Genomic DNA, 10,436 nt, shown 5'->3' with positions numbered 1-10,436 from the left:
TTCCTGCACTTGCCGTTCCTGTCAGCGGATGGACAACGGACTTGATCCTTTCTCCTTAGTACTGTTAGTGCTTAGTATTCTCGTTTTAAAGGAGAGTATGAAATGGAAGCATGTGATTAGGAATCATATTACTGACATAAAAATGAGAAATTTAATTTCACTCTCAGTTCAAGATTAGCCATACAAATGCCTTTCTTTTCCTTGTTTAAGGTTCTCTTGGAAGCACAAGATATGGCAGTGAGAAATCACAATGTGGAATTCAAATCCAATTTACATATAGGTAAGATTTGAAATACTTTTAGGATTGGAAAATGTCCTCCCTATTCATGATGCTGTGCTCATTAACTAGCAACAATCACGGACATTTTAACTATTCAGGACGGGGTCTGCCAGGGAAAATGACTGGCAATTGCGGATCTGTTAGCCTTCTGTATCTATAATAAATGATAATAATAACCATGTTGTTTTACTTTTACCTGTGCTGTAAGGGAACTGAGATCATGAAAGCTATTGCCAATCATTATTAAATAATGGGTGACGAGATTGGTACACAGAGTAGTCCTTTAATCATAATCAGGCTGAAAAGAGCATGCCTTCCTCTTTTGAACATGACCTCCGTAACTAGTTTTTTTTGTCTGCGGGAACGAGGTGACTAGGGGAGCAGAAGTGGCTCGGGGAGTATTTAGGATGTGCCACACCAGGTGCTGACGTCCCTAAGGTAGCGGTGGTTCAGCCTTCCCGTCCTGCATGGGACACTTGCTGCATCAGAAAAGCCAAGGAACTTTGGGAGGCTCAGACCCACATGTGTTGTTTTCCTTTGTTATTACATCCCGAAGCATTATCTGCTTTTATATGCTGGCTCCACATCACATTAAATTAATGCAAGTGAACATGCTTTGGGAAGCAGGCTGCACGCTACGAATGTAAGGGATTTTTTTTGCAGCATACCTTCAACCGGGCTCATTTCCAAGAAGCAGTTCAACGTTTATCACAAGCTCTTTGCCCCTCCCAACACCCCAGTGAAGTGGAGCAGTGGCCGGTTACTGTTTTCCTCTCTCCTCAACCTCAGCACTTATGTAATCCAACAAAGATGTTGATGTCAAAGCAAAATGTTCACAATCTGCAGGCCCACATGTGCGAGGGACTTTGTGGTATGAAAAGATTCTAGGTTCTAGATAGGGGATGTTGCTATTTACCAAAGGTCGGGGGTTGGCAGGGTACGGGGAAGCTGAATCATTACAGGAGAAATTAATTGTGTTTAAAAATATTCAATGGTGTTAAAAATGTATATTCCAATGTGTCATACAATTTCTGCTCTAATAAAAAAAATTTTTTTATGCTAAGTTAAAATCTTAGCACAACTCACCTAGAATTGATGCTGGCAACCATGCCTACTGGTGACGTTCAAGTTAGCTATGATTTTCAATTGAAATATTTAAAAACTGAATCCTGTGACATTTATTTTGTGACACATGATTAGATACAGAGGGAAATCAAAATGGCACCTTCAAAGACGCAGGGCCTCAGTAGATCCTGCCAAGCATTTTCGGCTGGGAGCCGCACGCATAAACAACACGGGCAGACCCAGACTCATCGGGAGAGATGAGATGGATGAGGAGCAAGGCCATTTGCTTAAAGCTTCTTGGTGACCTTTCCTGTTCTACAACTCTGAATCCAAATCACATGTCATGAATTTTATTCCAATTGCATAGGCACTTGGGCAAAGTACTGGTAGACAGTACTTTGTAATGGAATTCAGATCGAAGGAGGCTTTGTCTTAAAATTCTTTTTTCAATAGCGTTGTCTTTAATCCTTTTTAACTGAGCTAAAGTAAGATACCTCCAGCTTACTCCTGTCTTCCCAGACGAGAGAACCACGTGCGATGTTGGCACTGAACAGAGCCTCCCCTCCCCAGTCTTGTGTGAAGAGCTTGATTTTGAGTTCTTCTTATGCACATTTCAGTACAAGTCTCTCTGTTCTGTGTGCACTATATTTGTCTAATTTGGGGTAAAAATTACTTTTCTAAAGTTAAGATCGCTAAGTGTACATCTGACTTAGGACTTTTTAAAGTTCTCATTGACTAAATCTTTTGCAATTTCACATGGGACTGCCCTGAGTCAGCTAGGTGGCAGCTCACAGGGACTCCCACAATGAAGGGGAACGGTCAGACAAGTACCCCGAGGAGAGGAACTAGTGACACCAACGCAATGGAACCTTAACAAAATTCCCCGAAAAAAAGGAATTATGAAAAATGCGGATTCTCAGCCCACTGTGGACCTACTGGGTATGGAAGCCCCGGGGAGTGGGGTGGGATAGCGCTTTGTTAATTAGTACCTTAGTGAGTCTTACACAGAAAATGTGGAAACTAGTTTTTGGGGGAGAAAGCCTACGCACCTAATTCATAGGCTTCTTACCAGAGTTTTGAAGAAGTTGATATTTTGTTGATTTTGGCTCAGTGATGACATTTGTTAGTCCTCTGATGTAAGTAAGTGAAGGGATTTCTTTTATCCTTAATTTTTGTTATTATTGAGAATCCTCAGGGAAAAACGCACACCAGCCCGACCGTTTCTCCGTGTACAGCCTCGTGAGATTGCTTACATTCTTTGAGGTGTGCCGCAGCCTTTCTGCTCTCTTCTCGTCCCCTGAGGTCCCTGGCGGTGGAGCGGTTACGTGCTGGGCGGCTCACTGCAGGGTTAGCAGTGTGAAGCCACCAGCTGCCCTCAGGAGAAAGACTGGACTCTACGCCCGTAAAGAGTGACAGTCGTGCAACTCACAGGGGCCGCTCCTCCCAGCCTATGCGGTCACTATGAGTCAGCGGCAAGTGGTGGCTGTGAATTCAGTTTTCGAAGAAGGCTCCTATCTATTATTTGCACTTGCACTTGTCAATTTGATTGTTTAGAGACAGTTCTTAAAAAAGCGTAATGCACAGGGAAGACTTTATTTACCAGGTAAGCTAGTTTAGATTCCAGAACACTAAAGGAGATATTTTTGTTTAACAGTTTATTTTGTTTAACAGTTTAAAGATTACCAGTGGCAATAGTTTCAGGGGTTCATCTACCCTTTATGGCTCTATAAGGTCTGAATTCCAATACAAAATGGTGTCTGTCAACTGAGAAATCACATTTCCATGCAATTGAATAGAATCAATTAAATTTAATAAGAGTCCATGAGGATTTGAAATTCTGTTCTGCATTTCCCTTGTTGTGATCCGGATTCTTCTGTGAAATCTTTGATCAACATTTCCAGCAATGTCAACCAGGCACCATCTACTTCTTATGGTCTCATGGCAAAGTAGGCAGTTGTTCGTGGTAATGATTAGCCACACATTCCATATTTTCTTCCCGTTCCTGACTCTCCTTCCTCTGTAGTGCTAGGTCGAAGAGACACCAGTTGTGTGCCTTGGGTGGTTGCTTGCAATTGTTTAAGACTACACAACGAGGTAGAAAGTAAAACAAGCATTAAGCATATTCTGAGGCCAATGAGCTATGATTCCCATGACATGACACAAACCTCCAAACCAAGGAACCACAGCCCATGAGGCGTTTGGTTGTACATAAGCAGCCTCAGCTGCTACCCCTGCCCACCAACAGTTTTAAATGTATGATCACAACTTTTGCCATTCAACTTTCTACTGTGAACTTACTGTGTGCAACTTATTGACAACCACTGCAACAAGAGGTTGTCTAACTACCCTTGATCAATGTGAGTGTTCCATCACTGCCTATCCCCCCTTCTTCCCTCCCCATGCCTTCATCACCACGAATAAACCTTAGGCTCAACACATCTGCCTTTTCTTTTTTTAATATAAGGTGGTCATATAGTATTTGCTCTTGTATGATTGACTTATTTTGTTCAGCATAATGTCTTCAAGCTCCATCCATATTGTAGCACGGATGAAGACTTCGTTTCTCCTGCTGGCCGAGTGTAAGGTGAAGGCGTTTAAAGGGAAGTGCCTTTCAGTAGCATATGTTCTCATTATATGGCAATTCCTTCCAATGCCTGTCATCAGTCTAAAGCTAATACCTGGTGTTGGGTGACCACAGATGTAGAAAGTTCATTTCCTTTTCAAGCTTATCAAATGATGACTAATGACCCTGTGAATAGGCCTTATTAAGTGGACAAGGACTAATCCAATGTCCCTGCTTCGTGATTCATGGCATCTAAAGTGATTCAGTTTAGAGAAAGTAATCGACTGACTTTGTAAATCAGTCTTCTGGGCTAAGAGTGATGAAGGTGGGGGTGACTTCTCATGTTAAAATTTCACGATTCGCATGTACCCATAGACCTCCAACAGAAAATACTGATGTTTAAAAATATACGGAACATGCCGGTCATCTCTGGAAGAGCATCGTGTAGCTCACCATTTTAGAGATCTTCACTTTTTTTCTCTTTCATTCACTAAGTGTCTGAGTACCTACGGTGTTCATACGACCCCGCACTCAATTAGATCATGGTATATATATCTTTTATAGGGAATCCTGGTTGCATAGTGGTTACGTATTTGGGCTGTTAATCACAAGGTCGCAGCTGAAAACCACCAGCTGCTTCGGGGGAGAAAAATGAGACTTTATACTCCTGTAAAGAGTTACAGTCTTGGAAACCCACATTGGCAGCTCTGGACTGCCCGATAAGGGTTGCTGTGAGTCAGAATCAACTGAGTGGTAGTGAATTTTTTTTCTTTCAGTTTTGATACCATTTACAGGCATCTAACACATGCTAGCTTTGTTCTCTCATGATAGTCGTGCTTTGAAAGAATACATAAATTTTCCTGAGTTAGAATTAAACTACGTACACCATTAATATTTTATTTCTTGGAAATCTTTGAAACTTATTTCAGAATTTGAGCAAATTTACCGGAGACCGCTATATTAAAAAAAAATGGTATTAATTGGTAGAGGATATATTTCAGAATCATTTCATTCCTGTGGCACCTGAACTTGCTATTAGCAGCCCAACATGTCACCCAGGAGGCCATGAGCGCTCAGGTAGGTAGGATGCGGAAACTTTTGTGACAGTACAAAAGGAGTATGACTTTGGTTGAGAAAGTAACTTCTATACGTGATAGGTGAATACTTGTACAAGATGACAGGTTTCTGGGACCACAAAAGAATACTACTGACGAATGGTGATGTCGGACTAGTGCAGAAGCCAGTATGCACTAGAATCCCAAACTCCAAACTCAGTGCCGTCCATCCTTTGCTGACCCATAGCGACGCCCTGTGGGTTTCTGAGACTCACTATTAACTGGAGTAGAAAGGCCAGCCTTTGAACTGCTGACCACGTAGATCGCAGCCCAGCATTCAACCACTACCCCGCCAGGGCTCCATGGACTAAACTAGTCTAGAATATTTTCTAGAAACTTCTGATCATTAAGGATAAGCTTCTGGGGATCTGGACATGTGTCCAGCAGAGGAGATTTTCAAAGTAGGATAGCCACATGCGCCAAGGCTGATGGGTGCACTGAGCAGTGACTGTGTGGGACAGTGAGGCGTCCATTGTGTGGCGGAAGCTGAGGGCAGACCTAGAGTAGAAAATGTAAGGGTAGATTGGGCCTAGATTCAGAGGACTGATGATGGCAGGCTTGTGGCATTTGGCTTAAACTCAATTGTGGAGCCACAGGGAATTTTCAGGCAGGAGATTTGTGTTAATAAGGCAGTGCTTTAACAACAGGCACTGGCTTTGTGGGGCCTCTTCAGGTGACTCCTTGGACACAAAGACAGGCTCTTCGATCAGCTTGGTCATTGCTGCATCCTTGCAGACGGAGCCTGGCGCCCAGTAAGAGTGCACAAATCGTGGTTGAGTGAAGGGGTGCACAGCTTTGGCCACCCTCCCAATTTGGAACAGATCCAGTTCACAGTGCTTTACATATCAGGCATACGTGCATATCACTTTGATTGTAGTGATTTTACTAGCAAAAGCCGTTTGAAACCCTAGCAAACAAGGGGATCAGCAGCCTGCTTGGATGACATACTTTAGGCCCTCACTTCACTCAGACCATGGAATGGCAGTGTTGTGTATTCCTATTAGTGCATTACAGACTCCTAGTGTTTCAGAAGAATTAATGTTCTTGCTTTGACGTAATGTGCCATAAGGAATGAGCCTTGGCAGTGCTGTCAGGTAAGCAGTTCAAACCCACCAGCTGCTCTGCAAGAGAAAGATGAGATTTTCTGCTCCTGTAAAGATTTTCTCTTTGAGAAACTCTGTGTAGGGTCTCTGTGAGCTGTTGGAATTGACTTGATGGCGCAGGGTTTGGTTTTGTGCCAGAAGGGAGCCTTGGTGACGCTGTGAGCTTGCGATTGGGCTGCTAACTGTAAGGTTATTGGTTCAAACCCACGAGCCTCTCCAAGGGAGAAAGATGAGGCTGTCTTCTTCTGAAGAGAGTCAGAATCACTTTGGTGTGGTGCTAAGTGAATTATGAGAGAGACATTAGAGAGGCAGCTGCTAGTTACAGCTTTGGGATGGAATCGTGAACGAGGTACTGAACTGGGGCTTTCATGTAGACTCCTGTAATTTGTGCTGTGGGAGTTGGAAGGGAAATGGTGGTTCTCTTAGACCCTAGGAGGCTTGACCATTGTGTTTTGATAGGTTGTGCCATGCTGCACAATTTGTTGATTTTGATACTTCTTCTACCGGAGTGGCATTCTGTGGGGTACCAGCCCCCATAATTAAATGGGTCCAAGGGGCGATTGTGTACTTGAGGGGTAAAATTAAGGTAGACATCAGACAGGATAATCCATGTAAGTGCTCACCTTCACAGTCATGACTTCAGGAGATAGGTCCACTCAGAGAGAGAGAATATATTTCCAACCAAAGCACGTGTACACTCTAGGTGCATACAAGCCCCCCTAACCACATATGTAACATTTAGGCTGTACCCTAACCAAAGTGGGCTGTACCCAAACCCTAAAGGTCCCTGAGTATATTGGAGGAGCAACCTAACCCCAGTGTTGGGGGCAGGCAGGTAAGGGGAAGTGGCTGTCTTCAGAGTTGAGAGAGCAATGGCACATGCCTGCTCCTAGAGTTCAAGTGCCGACTGGATAGCCATCAGGCATATTCTTGAAAGAAGTAACCTTAAGGTAGCACTATTATGGGAGGATATAGTGGGGAACGATGTGAATTATGAGAATGTGGTTGGGACTCATCTCCAACTCACAAGGGTGAAGGCCTCTCTCCACCCCAGAAACCCAACTTGCCAGGTTTCTTAGTATATGAGAATAAAAGATTCATCCTTCTACAGTCTTCCCATTGGCTGCTTCCCACAGCATTCCTCATTCTTAGAGCACTTAGAAACTAGTGCTCAAGTTGGGGAGAGGAGCAGTTGCTGGTAGAAGCAGCATTGTGTTTGTAAAAGGCTTTTCAAAGTCTTTCTGTCCCTGCGCCATGTCCCTGTTCGTGGTTGTCCGTTTCTCCCTGACAAGGCTGGCTCCGGAGACCGGCGTTCTTCACTGTCAAGTGATTGGTGCACTGCCACTTTTTCTCCGGAAAGCCTTAAACACACTTCCTCGGGGTCTCATAGATGAAATTAATGTAAAGTGTTAGCCCTTTCTCCATCTCCCCGAGACCCTAAGCAGTGTCCTGCTCGCTTCCATTCCTAGCTTCCTCCCTGGCAAAGCAGGGATGCTTCTGTGGCACCCACGTCCTGGGGGGACGGCAGTAGGACACTTGGGTGCAGTCTCAGGAAACGGATTCACTTAAGTACATAGGAATGGTGGACCGTGAAGAGGATTGATTTGATGTGTATCCCATAAACATTGCCTTTTAAAAAGTCGTATTAAGGTAATTTTAATAGTAAATAATTAAATTTAGAAAGTAGTAGAAAGTGATTACGTCTCAGATTTATGATCCGAACAGCTGAACAGGTTTCTTTTTTTTTTTAGTAGCTTTATTGACATAAGTCACCTATCATACACGTCAATAGTTTGAGCATATTAAAAATGTACAATCATCACCACAATCAATTCTGGAACATTTTCTTCGTTCTTGTAGTTGTTATCTGCCCCCAACCTCTTCTTAATTTCCCCTCCTGTACTCCTAGTAAGCCATCAATCCAGATTCTGCATCCTGGATTTCAAACTCTGGGAAACATATACAGAAACCAGCCTCCCCCCAAAACAACAACAAAATTAAAACCCCAATAATAAGAAAATAAACCACAGAAAATCCCCAGTTGAAAAGGAAGCAGGAAGCATTAAACAGCAGAACAAAGTTAAAATGGGTCAAAAGGGAGGTCCAGTGGCAAGATTTTAGACTTTAACCTACCTGTTTCTGTAATAATCGACTCTTCATAGCACTCGGCGGCACAGCTGCAAGGCTATTCACTACCCCTTTCCGTGGCCTGAGGGAAGAGGCTTTTTTTTTTTAATGTTACAAGGTCAGATTTTTATCTACAGAGTAGAAGGGGGGTGGTTGTGATTGCAGGGGTCCCTAACACTGGCTGCAAACCAGAGTTACCAAATGGGTGGGCCTGCAATTGTTGCTAGAATGTAAATTCTGCTCCAAATCCACCAAATTAGACTCTCCAATGCTGTTTCCCGGAGTTATTGTGATGTGTCACAGAGCAGTTTATGGGAACTGGTGGCTCAGTGGCTTTTCTTCACAATCAGAGCACAGTCAGAGCTCCTTCCCTGGGCCTGCAGGGCCCCACGAACGCTGCCGCGGCCTCGTCTCGTTGTGCCTCTGTCCCTGTGTCCTGAAGCAGCCAGGTGCGCTCCTACCCCTGGTCCTGCGCACGACTGACCTCTGCATGGATGATCCACCAGTAGATGTCTCTTCCGCTGTGGTTTGAAGATGTCCCGCCCCCAGTCTCTGTCCCTCCACCCTTTTGCTCTGTTTACAGCACTTATCACCCCCTGACATTGTCATGTGTGGTTGCTGCCTCTCCTCTAACATGTAAGCAGCCTGGAAACTGGGGTGGGGGTGGGGGGGAGGCCTTGCAGTTGACTTCATTGTGGCCTCATCAATATCTAGACGAGTTCCTGACCCTTAATAAGTGCTCAGGAGATACTTATGTTTTGAAAGGAGAATTTAGGCAAGACCATTTTATTTTTCATGTTTTTGAAAACATGATTTGGGCAGAAAGACGAGGCTTTCCACTCACCTAAAGAGTTAGTTTTGGAAATTCACAGGGATAATTCTACCCTGTCCTATAGGGTCGCTATGAGTCAGAATTGATTTGATGGTAGTGTGTTTGGATTGGTTTTATTATGTTTTAAGGAGCCCGGGTGTCACGGAGAGTTAAGCACTGGGCTGCTAACTGGGGAGTCAGTGTTTCACATTCACCAGCCGCTCGGTGGAAGAAAGATAAGGTGGTGTGCTTCCCTGAAGATTTATAAGTCTAGGAAGCCTTAAGTTCTGTTCTGTCCTGTGGTAGGGGGAATCGGAATGGACTCAGTGACAGTGGGTTTGTTTTATATTGTGATTTGGGTGAAAGTTTCCAGAGCAAATTGAGTTTCCATTCAACAGTTCTTAGACATTTTCATTTGTGACATTGATTGCAATCCCCACAACATAGCCGCGACTCTCCCCCGTTTACCTGTCTGTCCTTCCATCCTTTTCTCTCCCTTCCTGCTTCCTGAACTTTAACCTGGGCAAAGCCTACCCATTCATCTCACCTGGCTGCTTGTTGTAGGGAGTGCAGGAGAGACTTACTTTTGAGACAAGCCTGATTCAGCCAACCAGTGAGCTCATGCAGTCATAGAATCCAGTTGAAGAAAGGGCAGAATTTGCTCAGTTGATGAAGTTTTGATGGTGTTGATAGCAGTTTAATTATTCTCTTTCTTTTCTTGTCCAGCTGAGTCCACCTCGGGGCGAGGCCAGTGCCTGAAACGCATTCGCTACCACGGCAGAGGTCACTTTGGGATCATGGAGAAGGTGTACTGCCATTATTTTGTGAAGCTGGTAGAAGGGCCCCCTCCTCCAGCCGAGGCCCCAAAGACAGCCGTCGATCTTGCCAAAGAATATGTTCAGCAGCTTCGCAACCGGACCATCATCCACACTCTGTGACGGAGGAATTCAGGCGGCCAGGTGTATTTATTCTTACCATTCATTTGCTAAAATAAAAAATGAAAGCTAAGGCATTTTTGTGATTTGTCGTTGACTTACTGCACCACGGTGTGCGACTTCTAGCTTAGTTTCATATTTGTATTTGTCTGGCTTCTCTCTCTCTCTCTCTCTCTCTCTTTCTCTCCCTCTCTCTCTCTCCTTTACAGTGTGGACGAGGAAACCAGCTTTCAGCAGAGTAACTAACAGGACTTCTTGAGTAGTGTCCGTGGACCAGGTTTTGGCTGAAAGTAATGTTAGCATTCTAACTGTTGTCCTGCAGGTGGCAGTTTGGATACTGGGCCCGGATGGACCCCTGTTCAAGGATAGGAACCACCACTAGCAGTTGGCCCCGGGCGGGTTCTCAGGTTCAGAGTAGAGGTGCTCTCCGGGCTGCA

The 10,436-nt window shown here is 44.3% G+C and overlaps 1 protein-coding gene across 2 annotated transcripts in view; it reads left to right on the top strand.

Annotated features, from left to right (window-relative positions):
• The window catches only part of MRPL22 (mitochondrial ribosomal protein L22), a 35,432-nt gene extending 25,356 nt beyond the window's left edge, over positions 1-10,076 (top strand). For both annotated transcript variants that reach the window (XM_004697106.2, XM_045284652.1), the window contains 2 exons: positions 211-280; positions 9,791-10,076. In XM_004697106.2, the coding sequence (XP_004697163.1) occupies positions 211-280; positions 9,791-10,002 (282 nt within the window). In that variant the 3' untranslated portion in view covers positions 10,003-10,076. The remainder of the gene's footprint in view (positions 1-210; positions 281-9,790) is intronic.
• The last annotated feature ends 360 nt before the right edge of the window (positions 10,077-10,436 follow it).

Source organism: Echinops telfairi, unplaced genomic scaffold (genome assembly GCF_000313985.2).
Source record: "Echinops telfairi isolate 266 unplaced genomic scaffold, ASM31398v2 ScPeMD7_7469;HRSCAF=8507_0, whole genome shotgun sequence".
Classification (NCBI taxonomy): domain Eukaryota; kingdom Metazoa; phylum Chordata; class Mammalia; order Afrosoricida; family Tenrecidae; genus Echinops; species Echinops telfairi.
This window is presented reverse-complemented; position numbering and strand designations above follow the sequence as displayed.